Genomic DNA, 16,696 nt, shown 5'->3' with positions numbered 1-16,696 from the left:
TAGATTACAAAAATGACATTTTATGCACTGATGAAGAAAAAAAAATACTGCCAATATTAATCTACAGAGTTTTAGATTGTATCCTCCATCAGAGGAAAAAAGCTGAATTATGCCATATATGGGCATTTTAATAATCAGTTGCAAACCATGTGGATGGTTTGGATATAAAAACAAAAATCTCTTAATACAGTGAGCTAATTATTGTCAAAGATCACTGCAGCTGATATGAAAGGATGAGCAAAGAAATACATTAATACTGCTGTGACAAGCAACTTTATTTGTAATTACTCAAAGATAAACAATTCAGAAGGACAGAGTGTGATAATCAACTCACTACTTTGTTAAACAGTCAGCAACAGCAACAGCATTTGCATATAAAATTTTTCCTTAAAAATACATGAAGGAATCTGTAATCAACTAAGAATCAGTGCCTGAGCTACGCTGACAGTGCAGTCCAGAAGCAATACAATACAAGTTATATTGTAAAGTAAGGAAAGCTGTGACAATACAATGGCAATAAAGCATCATGTGGTTAATTCAAGTGTTATAAGAAGATTGTGAACTGTTCTAAGCAGTTAATATTAAACACCAACTCATCAAAACATTCAACTGATCTCAAGTATTTAAACAACCCAACCTTTCTAAATGTTATAAATGTTATGGGTAGTAGAAAAAAAAACAAAAAAAAAAAAACAGCAAAAAAGTGAACTATTAAAATACTAAGATTACACAGAAGTAGCGTGTATTAATAAATGCTCTTTTTTTTCTTTGTGGAAAGCATTAAGACTGCAAGTTTGAGCGATAGCTGGCGCTACTGGAGGAGAAACTGTACGAGTAAGAAGAGGAGTAGTCCACACTGCCTCTTCGAGAGCCGCTCCTGGAGCCGGTGCGGGAACCTGCCCTGGATCCAGAACGTGATCCTGGGTTAGAAACATTGTAGGGGCTGCTGATTCCCTTGCTGGATATGGAGGATGCCTGCAGGAGCTTCATGCCATTGCTTTCTTCCACCATGCAGCTGTCCATGGCTTGTTTATACGAGATCTTCAGTTTAGTCTTAGGACAGGTCAGGTTCTTCTGGTGGTTTTGACAATCCTGCAGCTTCTGGGCCCATAGCCCATCTAGCCAGCCTCTGCGGATGGCCTCCTCGATGGTAACTCGGGAGCTGCTGCCAGGCTCTATCAGGCCCCCTGTCAGGTACTGATACTCCAGAAATCTTTGGCCGGCCTCATAAGGCAACCACTTCTCCTTCACTGCCTCGGCTGCAGACATTTTTCGTTTGATCTTAACATCCTCATAACCAAGGTAAGCCTTCTGGGCAGGTTTCAGCTTTGTGGCCATGCTTTCATCTATGACACCCTGATGGACGGCATCCTCAAGTGACAGCCTTTCAGCAGTAGCAGGATTGATGATACCGCCGGTGCAAGTCTGAGCTTCCAGCAGCCTCTGTGCCGTAAGAGTGTCCACTATGCCTCTTTTGAGCCCCTCAACAATAGTTATCTTCTCCAAGGTCTCTGTGTCAAATATGGCGGCCACGGGGCTATGATCGTCAAACATCTCTGGGGGGGAGACTGTGATAGAAATACTGTCAAAGCGTTTGCGTACAGTAGGTGAGGTTGGGGCGGCTAGGGTGGGACTGCTGCAGGCAACCATGTCGTCAACAGAAGTGGCTGCGATGTTCATCTCAGTGCTACTGGTCTTGCTGGTAATTTTGTCTGCAAACTGTGTCAAGGTCAGGGTTCCGGCACGATACTGATCCAGAGTCTTCTGGTCAACGACGCCTCTGTCTACGCAGTCCTGAATGTCGTACTGGGTTCCGGTTTTCCTGTCCACGATCACAAGGCGTGCAGAGCCATCCGAGGCCTTGATGGTGATCTCCTCCCACTCACACTCCTGCTCCGACAAGTCCAGGAAGGTTTCGTAGTCAATGAGCTCCTTGTGGTAGGCCTCCCTGACGGACATCTCGTGCCCGGTGTCTGGGTCGACGATGACGACCCGTCTCTTGCGGGTGACATTGCTGCGACTTTCCTGGGTTGTCTGGGCCTTCCTCTTGTCTCTGAGTGGCAGCAGTATGAGGCCCGTTTTGGGATCTGTGATGCACCTCTCCTTAAGCTGAAGGTAGGTCAAGTTCTCTTTGGTGTTAGGGTCAAAGAACCCCTTAGTGTCATCACCTTCATAGGTTAAGATCTCATTCATCTCCTGATCAAAATATCCCTTTTTGTAGGCAACTGAGACATCAATACGATGACTCTCAACTGGATCAATAATGCCACCGCTGGCAATCTGAGCCTCCAGCAACCGGATTCCGTGACCTTTCTCAATTAGATCTTTTGCAATAGCCTGGAATAAAGAGATCGTCTTTCCTGTTGCTGGGTCTCTGTAACCAATCACTGCCCTCTCTGCAGACAACAGCTTATTCTTGAACTCCTTCCCTATGACGCCTCTTTTTGTGGCTTCCTCAACTGGCAAGAAGACATTGTTAACTGGATCAACTATGAATCCAGATGCTGCTTGGGCCTCCAGAAGCTCCAGAGTGGTTCCTCTCATGAGCAGACCATCTTTCATAGCCTGATAGAAAGGCATTATCCTGTTGTTGGCCTCATCGTAGATCCCAGCAATGCAGGTCGACCCATGGAGGTAGGACTTCAGCTTGTCTTCGATGTCTTTTTTAGTCAGTTTGCCCTGATTGAGTTTCTGCAGATCGGTTTCATCGAGTAGCTCAGATTTGACGAGGTCCGTGACAGACACCTCCCCACGGATACCCTTCACTGTCATGCACTTTTCTGGAGCCTGGAGCAGGAGCAAGCCAGACACAGGTTCTACTGTACACTTTTTCCTAAGGTCATTGTAACTTATCTTCTCTTTCGTTGCTGGATCCAGGTAGCAGGTGGGTTTTTTATTCAAAGCTGTGTAGAGATCTTCATCTATGAGATTGCGATCCAAGGCCAGATCCTTTGGAAGGAACACACTCAGAACAGGGTCCAGTATGCCTCCGGCGGATTCCTGCGCCTGGAGCAAGCGGATGGCCGTCTCCCTGTCGATGCGGCCTCTTTTGCAAGCCTGTCCCACAGACAGCATTTTGCCGGTTAGTGGATCTTTGAAGCCGGTGCTAGCTGCTTCGGCTGTCACTAGGATGTCCCTGTCCTCCGTCTCTACAACCCCTCTGGAACAGGCAGTATCCACAGGCATCGCTTTATTATATGCAGGGTCCACTATGTAGCCTGTTGCTGCTTGAGCTTGTAGGAGCATGAGAGCGCTCTCTGGGCTGATGAGAGACTTCTGTTTGGCTTCGGTAAAAGACATTCTCCCTTGAAAACCTGTTGTCATCCCAGCAATAATGCCAGCACCCTTTAAACTAAGCTGGATGTCTGCAGCCACTTCATCCACCGTCTTTTTCCCCTTGAGCAGCTCCTCTAAGGTAGTTTTGCTGATTATGCCGCAGTCACAAAGCTGGTGAGCGGTGACTTTGCGTCGCACGCCATCAAATACGAGCTTTGAGGGATCAATTGTTACGACTTTCTCATCCGTCTGGGTCTGCCTATTCAGAGCGTAAGGCTTCTGCTTCAATCTCTGGATCTCTTTTTCCAGGAGGTCTTTCTTTGCGGCCAGGTCCAGCGCCTCCTGTTCTGAGCTAAACAGTCGGCTCTTGTACCTCTCCTCAACAACCTTCAGCTCCTTCATGAGCTTCTCAATCTCACTCTTCAGGGACATCCTCTCCCGGTCGGCCTTTTCCACGTCTGACTCATAACGCCTAATCTGGCTGTCTTTCAAATCGTACTGGCTCTTCATTGAATTGAAGTCGTTAAGGATGGAGTTTTTCTCATCCTGCAGACGCTGTTTGTTGCGAATCTCAGTGTCTAGTGTGACTTTGATGCGAGAGAGCTCCTCTTCTAGTCGCTGCTGGCGGTTCTTGTCCTGCTCCAAAAGTTTCAGCCTGGACTGCAGACTATCCCTTTGCAGCATCAGCTCACTGTATTGGCTTTGACTCTCTTGGGCAACTATTGAAGTCTGTGGAGAGATAAGACAAGAAATTATTTCATAAGATATGAATTCTACATAATGACAGATCAACATATGAGGACAATGTCCAATCGAGGCATTTGTCAGTACAGTATTCATACATTTCTCAAAATGTTAGTGTACAGTGTTTACAGTGATTATTACTGTTATGAGTCAAGTTCAGTGAGATTATATGGTGTTAATAGAAGGTTTAAATGCTAAGCAGAAGCATTTTTAAGTAAGCGACTCTCATGCACAATCAAATTTAAAACAAGCGGTTAAAACAAATGATTGTTACAAACATTGCTAGGCTACTTTGAAATTCAGCTAACAGCAAAGTTTGAAAGCCAGCGTAAGCAACCATGCCAGCAGTAATATGAATTAGATGTACAATGAGGAGATGATCCTTCAGTGTTATAAAGAATACCTCAATTGACTGTTTTTGGATTTTTTCTATTTCCATTTTAAGCTTTTCTCTCTCCTTGGTGAGGTCACCGATGAGAGCCTGGAGCTCTGCTGTCCTCTTGGTGCTACTTTGAAGCTGCACATGCAAAGTTGAGATTTGAGTAGCACTTTGTCCATCAATGGCATCTTTGCTGATCTTCAGATCGTCTCTCTCTTGTTTGACGCCCCTCAGCTCCTCCTCCAGTCTCAGTCTCTCCTTTGTCAGGTTCTGTGTCAGAGTCTTCAGCTTTTCAATCTCTGTGGTGTACTCGTTAAGTTGGCGGCTCTTCTCCTCTATGGTTTTGTATAAGCTTTCGTTTCGTTGGTTGAGCTCGTGAATTCGGGCCAGTTCCTGCTGCAGCTTCTGTTTTAGCGTTTTAAGCTCGGCTGTCAAAGCTGCCAGTTCCTCCTTGGTGGCTTTGTGATCTCTCAGGCTCTTGTCCAGGGCCTCCTGGAGAGCCCTGAGGTCCTGCTCGTACTTTCTCTCACTGTTGGAGACCTCTACTTGAACAGTTTTCAGTGAGCTAATTGTGGTGGTGTGCTCTCTGCAGGTACGCGTCATCCTCTCCAACTCGGCCTCCATTCGCTTTCTACGAGTGAACTCCTCCTGCGTTGCTTTCTTTTGCTTTTCCACCTCAGCTTCCATCCCCTCCAGAGAGCACTGAAGTTCCCGGACACGGCTCTGCAGCCTGGCAGAGCTCTGCTCAGCCTTTGTTTTCTCACTGGTCTGCTTTTCCAGCTCCACTCTAGTGATCCTAACCTCCTGCTCAGACACTTTAAGTTTGTTAATTGCCTCAAGATAGGAGGAGTTCTTTGCTCTCAGCTCTTCATCAGCTTGTTTCAGGTGATTGAGATCCAGTTCCAGAGCTCTCCTCTTCTTCTCCTCTTCTTCCAGCTTAAATGTCAGCGTGCTGATCTGTCTGGACTTTTCTTGGTTGCTGTTGCCGGTTTCCTTTAACTTGATCTCATGTTCTCCCCGCTGCTGCAGGAGAGTTCTTATCTGCACCTCCAGCTCACTGCGTATCCTCGTCTCCTGTGTCACTGACGCCCTCTGCTGGCTGATTTCCTGCTCTGCCTTGCTCTTCTGCTCCTCGGTGAAGGCAACAGCTTGTCTCAGTCTCCTTAGCTCGCTCTCCAGATCTCTCTTCTCAGCAGCGAGTCTCTCAGCTTGCAGCTTTAGGTCTGCTGAATCCTCCTCTTTTTGTTGTGAGACTTTCAGAATGGTGGTCTTGGAAACGTGGATCTCTTTCTCGTGTGTCTGCTTAAGTTGATTAACCTCCTGGGTGCACTGTGTTCTTACCTTTGAGATATCTGATTCAGCGTTTCGTCGACGTGCCGTCTCCTCTTCTAGCTGTATCTTCAGCCTCTCCAATTCACGTTCCCTGTCCTTCACAGACTTTTCCAAGTCAATCTTGATCCAATTGAGTTCTTCCAGTTCTTTCTGCCTGCGGCGAACAGCCGCCTCATACTCCTCTTGCTGACTTCCGTAACGCTCTTCAGCCAACCTCCTTTTCCTCTTTTCCTCATCCAGCTGGTATTTAATGCGAGTCAGTTGGTCATCCAGGTCTTGAATCTGGCTGTGTGTGCTATCCAGGCTCTCTTTGGCAGCATTGACTTGCATTGCAGAGGTTCTCTTCACTTCCTCAGTCGTGATTAGTTGATCTTTTGTTTGACTGAGCTCCAGCTTGTAGCGAGCCAGTTCATCCTCGAGAGACTTCTTTGTCTGATTGCGATCCTGGAGGTCATCTTTCAAACGCCTCAGCTCATCCTCCAGCAACTCAATCCTGGTGTTCCTTAACTGGGAAGAACATCAGCAACAGAAACCACATTAGTCCCTTCTTCTCATATGTTTAGAAAAAGCTATTTGTACAAGTGAACTTTTTAATATTATTATGTACACAAATGATATAAGTATCCAATAGCTACCTTCAGCTCTTCCATTTTCTTGAGCAACTCCTCAAGGTATTTGTAGTAGTCACTAGAGCGGGTCAGTAGCTCTATGTAACGAGTCTGGAGGTCAAAAGCCTGAGAGGAGTTCAGACAAAAACATTGTGAGGTCGAGGGTTCACTACATTTTAGTTACATCTTTCATTTACAATTGTAATGAAGGGAATAAAATGGAATCTTGGGAGCTCAAAATATGAAAAATAAAAGGAAAAACTAACAGGCATCAGATTTTTTTTACTTTTTCGGTGAGTGTAGTTCTATAAGTTAATGACATATAGTGATGAAAAGACAGCAGCTCCTCTCTGGGCATTATTTTTATTTGATTTATTTGGTGACTCTGCAGCTTTTGACCTGAAGGTTGGCATTAAAACTTCTTCTTATGTCTTTCCTCACTCCCCCAACTTTTAAGCTGCTTTGTTCGGGATGCCCAAGGTTTTTACTGCAACTCAACCCCCTGGAACTGTTATAACGTTATGCTTAAAGCTCCAGCTATTAGAGTAACACTCAGGTTGCTGGCACTGCACCACAAACTATTGTGACTGGAACAATCTAGGCGTTTAAAAGTCTACTACTCAAATATAGGACGACCTAACTTTCTCTTTTCTTAGAAGTACAGTATACATGGATTTGAATCCCTTGATTACCTCTTGCCGGATCACAGAAGCAGGAGACTGCAGCATCGTTCTCTTGATAGGAACATTAAGCAGAGTTTCCAGGCCGGAACTGTAGGAAGCGAGCTGCAGCTCAAAGTCCTGAAAGCAGACAACACAATGTCATTTATTCAACAGCTGCAGGGGCCGTCATGGTAAAATACACAGCTGCAGTTGAATGAAAACAGAGCATCAGACTACCAACCTTTATTGAGGAAGCACAAGTATCTGAACCTTTCTGCACATCCTCTACTTTGTCTTTCTTCCCTTTAATTTCATTGTGAAGTGCCTATTCAAGAAAAGAAAAAGTCAGTGCTGGTTGTTGATTGTAACATCACTCTGTCCAGTCTCTGCTGTTAAAACTGGGATGGAACAAAATAAATGCTCAGTTCATGCATGTTCACAGCAATAAGCATCCCAGTCAAAGTGAAAAAGGGGGCTATGTCCACTTTTAAATCATTTCCACTCAAGGTTTGCCACTGATAACTACTCGTTGATGAAAATAAGACATGCCTTTTGTTGGTTGAGGTGGTCCATTAGAGTCTGGATGTCAGTGAGCTTGACCGTCTGAAGGGTGTCCTGGCGTTTCCTGGCATTGTCCAGCCACTGCTCCAGGGAGGAGCTGCTCTGCTGATATTGTGTCAGCTGTTGCTCCTGTTTGTCCAGGTCCCACACTCTGAGGTGGAAAGAATGGGAAAGGGAAGGGGTGAACGGATGTTTTCTTCGTCTCGTTAGCAGCGATGACTAATGTGCGCGTGAGGAACGACCATGCGACTGTACCTGTTCTTGATCTGAGTCTGGATGCGGTGCCAGCGTTCGAACATCTGGTTCAGAACCTCTGAGTATTTGGCCAAATCGACGTCACACTTGTGGAAGGGGGCAGAAATCTGACCGTTCCAGTGCACGGCTTTGGCCAGGTCCGACTCCATAGATGTCAGCAGGTCTTGTTTTTGCTCCAGTTCGTTCTTCATTTGCTATAATGCAGTCACACAAAAGGTTTTGTTTAGTTTAAAGAATCCTGTAAAACTTTCATGTAGAACCAGACTGAAGCACAAAGAAGACGTCCATCACGAAACCTTTTCTGCACTAATATTAAAGATGTTTTCACTGGGTAATTAATTAAGAAGTAACAATTTAAACCTCCTTAGATCAATCATTAAGTGTAAATCCAAAACTTTCAACTCCAACTCAGCTGAATGGTAACTGAGCTAATCCCAAACTTTTTCAATGATGGAGGAAAACACTTCACATCCTTCACTTGTGTAAAAGCTGACTCTTAAGTCCTGTATCAAAAATCTTAAATGAGTAAGACAATGTAAATATTATTAGAGAAAAGTGTTAAAATATAATTAAAAAAAAAGTAACACAGAATGTCTATGAACTGCTCTTGTTATTGAGAGCTATACTGTTTATTGTTGTTTATTTACATTTTACCATTTCATAACTTTATTTACATTCAGGCCTCATACTTTAAAGGATTAACCAGTTTTTTCTTTGAATATCTTTTCAGTATTATCGCAGTCGGACGTGTGGCTTTCGATATCTTCTCCAGTGAAGTTAAAGGAACATTCCAGAGCTAAAACAACCTTGAATCTATTATTAAAATGCTAAGTAATGTAAACCTTCATCTGAATAGGAGCAGCTTTGAGTCAGGATGGCGTATGTGTCTTATCACATGAGGTGACGGAGCTATGAAAACAAACTGCTATTTTTAGCCCTTGACAGGACTCAAAAATGTCATTCCACTTAAGTGATAGTGTGGATAGGGACTATGTAGGGATAATTGGCTATTTTTAAACTTTGTATGCATACAGAAATGGCTTGTACTTCAAAAGAAACAGAAGCCACAAACTCTTCTCTTTTTGCATCTACTGGCAGATGTTTGTGAAATATCAAAATATCTGCAAAATACTTGGACGCAACTCCAAGGTAAAAAATACCTTCAAAAGAGTTTCGGAAGAAAGAGAAACTGGTAGTTTCTTCAAATTATTTAAAAAAAAAGATGTTTATACAGCATCTCAAGCCTTTAAAATTACAGAAAGAAAAAAAAATGTGGAAAGTGTTTAAAACCTTGAGCACGCTCCGATGGTTTTGCAGCTCCCGGACATCCAGGGAGCTGGTCTCCTTCTCGGTCAGCCGGGCCTCGTGGACTTTAATGATGTCCTCGGCCTGGAGAAGGTTTTGAAGCAAGGCCCTGAGGGCAGACAGTCTGTCGCAGACACAAATCATTACGTTAAAACTGCCGGTTGAGGAGACTCGTGCTGTTTGTTGTCTCACTCTCTGTTCTAAGAATTTGTAGAGTTTCTTTCATTCAGACATGATAGGAAATTAAAAATGCAGGTGGCATGAATTTACAAACCTCTGTGAATAGGCAGCATAGAGGCCCTGCAGGCCGGCCAGTTTTTGATTGATGATTTCCAGTTCAGAGCGGAGGAACTTGGCGTGCTCCGAGTCTGCAGGTATCCCCTTGAGCTGCTTTGTTATCTTCTCTCTCAGGTGGAGGTACTCATCATGAATAGATTCTATATCTTGGTGAACTCCCTTCAAATCAAAATATACGTTTGTTTTATTATTTAAAAAAAGAAGAAGGTTTTATGAAATCAATTTGTCAGTTTCTTGAGATTAACTCTGAAGATGCATATAGTTACATGAATGAATGAAAGGTTGCATACCTGCAGCCTCTGAATGTGCACGGAGCACTCGTGCACGCTGTTCTCCCCCAGCGGGACGTGGAGATGACTGGTGAGATCAGATTCTGCCACCTCCAGCTTGTGTCGAAGCGCTTGCAGACTGTTGAGCAGCGTGATGCTGATGGTAGAGCTCGCTGCAGGAGGCTGCGGCTTTGGGACTTTGGTCGCAGGCACCTTAACTGCAACTTCTGGTTTTTGAGGTTCAGGCTTCACCTCCTGTCCATCTTTATTTTGAAGACATATTTTGAAAGTGAAAATTAACAGTGTTCTTGAAAAGCTTCAGAGTAGTAATAATTGGTAAGTTTGTTGTAAGGATGTCTCTGGATAAATACACGCTTCTTTTACATTTCGGAACAACATGATTCACACTCACTGAGAGTCGGCAGCTGGATGATCAGTGTATCGTAGTGGTTCTGAGCTTTATCGAAGTTCCCCTTCATGGTTTTCTTGTCATCCTCCCCGAACATTTCAGAACCTTGGCTGTTACGCATGAACTCCTGGAAGTGAGTCTCCAGACTTTTGATGATGCTCCGATACTGGTCAGGACGCATCTTTGACAGCTACCAGACAGAAGGGATGGGTTAGATAATTGAGTAAACTATACGCTTAAACAAGAAAAACATGGCAGACTTTAGAAAGACAACAGAAAGTTGATTGTTGGAGTTGATCTTGTACTGTGTGCCATCTTACCATTGTAGTGGTGAGGGAATTGATGTAGTTCATATCTCTGAGGCAATACTGCCAGGAGATGAGGCTCTTGATGTTAATGTAGAGCTGATTCCAAATACCCATGATGGCTTCGTAATACTGCTCATTTCTGAGAAAGAGACAAGCCGCAAACTTAGCAGCCGTAACAACAAAACCGCAAGGTATCCAATACTCGACTTCAAAAACAATATTATTTACTGAATAATTTAAGTGAATCCACATCAGCTGATATTATTTCAACAAGCCTAGCCAACATCCCAAAGCAGAGTTTCTCCGCTCACGTTTGATCAGCTTTCTTCTTCGCTGCTGAATATTTCTTACTTGTTGGCGAGGCCAATGCTGAGCGGGTTTGGCGGGGGGATGAGCAGGCACACGGACGGGATCAGCATGTCCAGACCGCCGGGTCCCGTCACCTGCCACTTGCTGCGATGAGAGTTGTCTTTCAGGATACCTTCATCGTCTTTTAATATGCCTTTCTAAAAACACAGAGAAGACATTGAGTTACACTCGTTACAGCTCACCGAAGACACTGCTGCTATTGTTAATGTATGCAAATGTTCGTGTGTGTGTGTGTGTGTGTGTGTGTGTGTGTGTGTGTGTGTGTGTGTGTGTGTGTGTGTGTGTGTGTGTGTGTGTGTGTGTGTGTGTGTGTGTGGTAGAGAGGAAGAAACCGCTTGTCCTACCTGGTCCTGTTTAAAGTCACATAAGGCCCGCACCATGACAGGGCTGCTGCTTTTCTCCTCAGGGTTGCGAGGTTTCAGTCTGACGATGGACTTGGATTTGTTGACCAGACTTTGGACCTGTCTCTTATTCTCCAAGATCCGTTCTCTCTCATTCTGTTACATAAAATCAGACAGAGATTTTCTATTAATTAGAGTGCTAACATTTGTGTGAAGTCATATTTTTCTGTTCAAAACCTTTACTATGTGATAAAAATGTGTCGCAGGGTTCTATTAAAACGGTCCTAACCAGCACTCTAAGCATGCAAATCTTTGTAAAGCATGTCGAGTTGCTTATCATGTTCGGCTACACAGCTTCAGGAAAAATTCACGCAGGTATTCCTTCTTATTAGTAATGTTACCTCCAGGGTTTTCAGGAGTTCTGAGAGGTTATCCAGCGGGGTGCTCTTGTTGCAGGTGAACTTGGTTCGGATCGTCTCATGCTGTTTCTGCAGCTTTGCATACGTCTCATTGGCTTCCTTGAAAAACTAAAGAACGGAAAAGAAAAATGTCTTCACATAAAAAGATAAAGATCTACTTTAATCACCAGAGAGGGCGCCGTAGGACTCGGCTCTTACTTGGCTGTAGGCAGCATTCTCCTTCAAATGAACGTGGATGCATTTAGTGATCTGCAGGAGCCAGCTCCACTGGGTCTGCAGGGTGTCCATGTAGGCCTGTGGGGATGCACACAGGCATCAACACAAAACTCACTCAAATGTGCCGTTGGGGATACTGTAGGAAAGCTAAAATCCTTTACAGCTAGCCTGATGTTACTGTGTTTTTGGGATGTTTTGCTCTTCTTCCGTTTCTCCGATGCTGTTTTCTGATGCTTGTGTTTTATTTTATGATGTGTGATATCTGATCTCTTTTGTCACTGATGTTGATCTTTTTCTGATGCTTATGTTTTTATACATTATTTTATGATGTGTTATATCTGATCACTTTTATCTCTGTTTTTCGTGTTGTCATGAGATGACCGTTGTTATGATTTGACGCTATACAAATAAATTGAATTGAAAATTGAATTTACATCAATCTTGTCTGAGGCGGGATGGTTGTTGTTCACAAGGCCATCAGCTTTCACTTTCAGCTTGTTCAGGTCCTTCTCCTTCTCCTCCAGGTCCCTCATCAGCCTCTGTCAGGAAAAACAGAGCGCAAAGATCCAAAATAATTACACAACGGACATACTTGAGATGTTAATTAAAAACAAAAAGGATTGGCTGGGGACTCTCACAGAGTAGCTCTCCTGCTTCTTGGGGATGTACTGATCGATGTTCTTATCTCCCCAGTCGAACACCAGCTCCTCCTCCTCTCTCTCATTCACCCACATGATGGCTTGAGAGACCTCTTCGATGATGTTCTGAAGGTCTCGCAGCTGACTCATGCGATTGTGAGACATTTTCTGCGAGCAACACAAGGCGAGTGTAAGCAATAACGCACAAGGCTGCCGTCTTTGGCAAAAAGGAAACGTTTTATTAACAAGTATGGTTCTACCTGGAGGACGTCCCATTCACTCTCCATCCTGGAATAATGATACCTGTCGTCCCCTCTGAGCTAGAAAGAAAAGAAGAATTCATTTTTGCTCTGTTATTATTGGGCTTTTGCACACATGCCACATGAAAACATTAATAAAAACAACTTGAAAGACAACGTACCAGCTCCTCTCTGGCACGATCTACTTCCATGCTTCTTTGGATCGAGCTGTGGAACTTGTTGTGGGACATGATTTGCTTTTCTATGGAACTGGCGTCATCTCCCCATGAAGCTGTCTCAATCAGCCGCTATCAAATGCAAAATTACAACACATATAACACTAAGTTACAGCAACAGCCAGTGGAAACCAACAACAATGTAAAACTGTGATCTATACCCTATGTAAACAATGTGGTTGTTGTTCCTGTTTTCTTTTACCGTCTGCACATCAAACTTCACAAAAGGACCACATTATTTATCCCATACAAATGTCCAAACCTCCGACAGCAGCTGCCTAGTTTCACTATAAGTCCATTCATACCAGCTGAAAAGAGTCATAATTTCTCCTTGACATTAATGGAGGTCTAAAGCTTTGGCCTTAGATGTTTGGGAACCACAAATCATTTTGATGAGCGTAAAGTCATTGTTTTGGTTTACTTACAGGATCTGCTGACGCCATTTTTCACCACTGTTATGCTCTACCAAATATTTCTAGACTTCAAATAGTAAAAGACATTGCCTTTCATTTAGTCCCTGGTCTAAAGAAGGTATCCCTTCTTTTTTTTTGCCCTCTAGGTGTCAGCATATAATCATAAGGTTGTTGTTAAGCAGGAAACTATTCCAACTATGCCCCCCCTTGTACGCAGCTCTGGGTTTTGATAGGAGCTCTGCCAGCAAACAACCTCAGCCCAACCCTGTTCCGCACTTGCATTTTTTTCCACTGGTCTGTCTCTCAAGGCTTTTGTTCTTGCACCACTCCCTTCTGCTCTTGAGCCCAGCCTGAGGCTACAGAGCAAACCCAAATGTTGGTACTGTGTCAAATGTCTAGCTGCGAACTATCAATTAATATTGAAATGTCTGTGCGGTCAGCACTATAAATGCAGTGAGTTCATTAAATCACTTTCATTCGGTTTATGCTTAAAAGTCTGGCAATGTAATGTATGAGGAAATGTTGTATTTGCAGCACCAGCAAAAAGGTGAGTGATGAGATACAGAGGGGTGAGGCTGAAGGTGGTGACAGAATAACAGGTTGAGTTTCTCTCTGGGTGGGAACACTGGGATAAGAGTTAGTGGGAGGGTGTTTTCCCATAAACATGCAAGAGGCTGTCTGAACTGCCCTGCCCCATAACAAATGACTCAGAGCAGAGTGTCAGATATCACACTGCTTTACTTCTTTCCCTTTCCCTTCCACAGCTCCTTGGTCTTCGCTGCTGCCTCGCTCTATTTCTTTTTACCTTCTACTCTGTGAGCTGCATTCTCAGATGGCAACCCTCTATCCCCTGCTTTGTTTCCCGTACCTCTCTTGGCCTCTTTCATTGACAGATCATGTTTTGGCAACAGTTCCAAACGGTTTCAGTTACATTTGGTTAGCATATGTGATAAGCTAAGCACTAAGCCTCCTTCACCTCCCATTGCATCGAGAAAAATGGTAAAAGAAAAAGAAAAAGGGGGCTCTTACTTGCGGTGGCCCGTTAAAAAAGTTAAGATGGCTACGTATAAGATTTAAGTTTTACTCAGTTCATTGTGTGACTTCCACATGCGTTTGCACCATTGTGGCATATTCTAATAAGAAGGTGTCTTCTGTCACTCTGAGTTCACCTTCTGTTGGTTAATCCAGGCAATGGCGTCGGTAAAGGACCGTTCTTCATCATTGCTCCTTCTTATAGTTCCACTGGCAAGCTTCTGCTGGACGGCAGCGTGGAACTGCTGGAACTGTTCAACACTGTGGAGATGTGCAACACGAAAAAAAAACTGATTAGAGAGAGCCGAGCTGATCGGTGATGCTTGATTTAACTGAAAAAACAAGCTTTTCAGATCAAAACTTAAAAGCATTCAAACACACGAGCTGCAAAAACACAAACACTGTTTTTAGTTGTACCTTTTGAAAACATCATTTTGTACACGCATTTGGTTGAGAGTTCTGCTGCAATTCTTGAGCTGCTCAATGTGTTCTGCAGCCAGGCTCAAACACTTCTCAGCTTCTATGGCCGGACCCCCCTAAACAAATATGAAAAAAAAGAAACACATGAACATAGATTTCTTGTACTATGTTAAAAAAAAAAGAAGTTATTTGTGTATATCATTGCAGTCAAAGCCAAATCAGTTTATCCATTCTTATTAAAATGTCCTACAATAAGAAGTGCAAAAATGGAACTTAGTAATCTTGAATGTCATAAGTGTACAACACTTACGCTGTGGACAATCATGTTGGCTCTTTCCAGGAATTCCGGACATTGGTTCATCAGGTAAAGAATTTTCTGTCTAATATTTTGTATGCTACACAAGAAAAAGAGAAAAGGAGGGAAAAAAGCCTATGAAGTTTCAAGCTTTAAAATAATCATAGAGTAAAAGACAGATGCTGTTAATATAGTTAACAGGTAACAAAACTGCTACGAGTCTTTGTAAATGATCACTGGCGAATGAGATCAAAAACACAAAACATTTGTATTCTAAACCTCTGGCTAAAAGTAAAGGGTCACCAACATTTAACACATTGCTATTTTTAATCCTGCAAAGCACGGTTTTTTTGCACACGTTGTATGGAAAATGCAATACTACTACAGTTTGAATGCAAAACAAACAAATGCATTGACTGGCGATATCATGAACACGTACATAAAATAAAATCCCCCAGTCTGTGTCCATATTTAATCCTAATCCTTATTTATTTATTCATGTATTTATTTAATCAAAGGAACCCCTGAGGTATTGATCCTGCCGTCAAACTAAAGGTGACAGCAGTGGGAGGAGCTTCCGAAGGGGCGTGTGCAAATATTTGCTTCGCCCTGATATTGAGGAGTACTATAGTAGGTAATAGTAGTTGAAAAAAGTAGAAAAAAATAACGTTTTATAGCAGACAGGTCATGTGAAGACTAATGTAAGTTGAAACATTCCTCCACATATGATTCGTATACACTCACTGGCCACTTTATTAGGTACACCTGGTATACAGTTCACCTGTGACTGATAAAGTGGCAGGTGACTGTATTTACCTGGATACAGGTAGGGCTATCTCTATAGGCTGATTTATGGTTCCGCGTTACACCAACGCGTTACCTACGGCGTAGGGTCTGCGTCGATTTAACGCAGAACCATAATTCAAGCTTTAAAGTCATTCAACAAGTTATTATTTAAACTCTTACTTCATTCCTCCCCCGTCGCCGGCTCCCATGCCCCCACCGCCGGACACCTTGACCCCCCCGCCTCCTCCGTGGATGGTGTGCCTGGAGAAGGTGGAGGTGTGATAGTTGTATCCAGCTCCGTCTCCAGCCTGCAGCTCCCCCATGAAGCCGTTCCCCCCGGCGTAGCCGTCCTGGCGGAAACCCGACAAATCCGGCCGGGAATTACTCCTCTGGCCCATGCTGGCCAGTCTCGAACTAGAGCCGTAGTGACTCATGTTTTCTCGGAGTTTTTGTTGGTGTTTTCTCTCTTGCGCGTTACTGTCTGTGCTCGCTGGTCCGGACCGCGGACAGCTCTGGTGCGTCTCTCCGCCCCGTCTCCTGTTGCGCAGATAAAAGTCTGATGTGAATAGACGGAAGCTGCCTGCTTTTGGCCCGAAACCACACCTTTAACTGTTTTACGAAATACTTGGCTCCGTGTGGGAAGGCTAATGCCGTCATTTGACAGAGAAACATATTATTGTGTCGCAATAACTGCGTGGCTGTGTATGATTAAAACATACCAAAATATGTCGTTGTTGCTGAAGTAACCTCGAGCACAAAACATTAACGTGACATCATACAAGTATAACTTAGTCAGTGTATCATGTTTTTTCTTTATGTGTTCTTTTTGTGGACAGCAAGAGGTGACTATTGTTCATTTGTTTTATGAATGTACCAAAACCTCAGCC

At 43.6% G+C, this 16,696-nt stretch overlaps 1 protein-coding gene across 2 annotated transcripts; it reads right to left on the bottom strand.

Moving 5' to 3' along the window:
* Positions 1-316: 316 nt before the first annotated feature.
* LOC133452756 (desmoplakin-A-like) lies at positions 317-16,379 on the bottom strand. Of its 2 annotated transcripts, none has more exons than XM_061732361.1 (24): positions 15,990-16,379; positions 15,039-15,123; positions 14,726-14,844; positions 14,446-14,569; positions 12,810-12,935; positions 12,649-12,708; positions 12,389-12,556; positions 12,185-12,289; positions 11,733-11,828; positions 11,517-11,642; positions 11,119-11,271; positions 10,757-10,911; positions 10,418-10,544; positions 10,101-10,287; positions 9,710-9,951; positions 9,397-9,578; positions 9,108-9,246; positions 7,818-8,011; positions 7,551-7,713; positions 7,243-7,326; positions 7,032-7,139; positions 6,367-6,465; positions 4,424-6,238; positions 317-4,005 (listed from the first exon to the last, which is right to left on the bottom strand). In XM_061732361.1, the coding sequence occupies exons 1-24, from the start codon at positions 16,241-16,243 to the stop codon at positions 781-783; spliced, it is 8,136 nt and encodes a 2,711-aa protein (XP_061588345.1). In that variant the 5' UTR covers positions 16,244-16,379; the 3' UTR covers positions 317-780. The 2 variants fall into 2 exon arrangements, with proteins under 2 accessions (XP_061588345.1, XP_061588347.1); XM_061732363.1 differs by having other exon boundaries at positions 330-4,005; positions 5,741-6,238.
* Positions 16,380-16,696: the final 317 nt, after the last annotated feature.

Source organism: Cololabis saira, chromosome 10 (genome assembly GCF_033807715.1).
Source record: "Cololabis saira isolate AMF1-May2022 chromosome 10, fColSai1.1, whole genome shotgun sequence".
In the NCBI taxonomy this organism is placed as follows: Eukaryota; Metazoa; Chordata; class Actinopteri; order Beloniformes; family Belonidae; genus Cololabis; species Cololabis saira.
The sequence above is the reverse complement of the archived record's forward strand: the minus strand, read 5'-3'. Positions and strand labels throughout refer to the sequence as shown.

Bases quoted from the DNA above. Each gene is read 5' to 3' on its own strand.
- LOC133452756 (XM_061732361.1), bottom strand. From the start codon at position 16,243: ATGAGTCACTACGGCTCTAGTTCGAGACTGGCCAGCATGGGCCAGAGG. The intron at 11,643-11,732 runs GTAAGAGCCGAG...TCCGTTCTTTAG, and splicing joins AGAATGCTGCCTACAGCCAA to TTTTTCAAGGAAGCCAATGA. The intron at 10,288-10,417 runs GTAAGATGGCAC...TCTGTCTGGTAG, and splicing joins ATTCCCTCACCACTACAATG to CTGTCAAAGATGCGTCCTGA.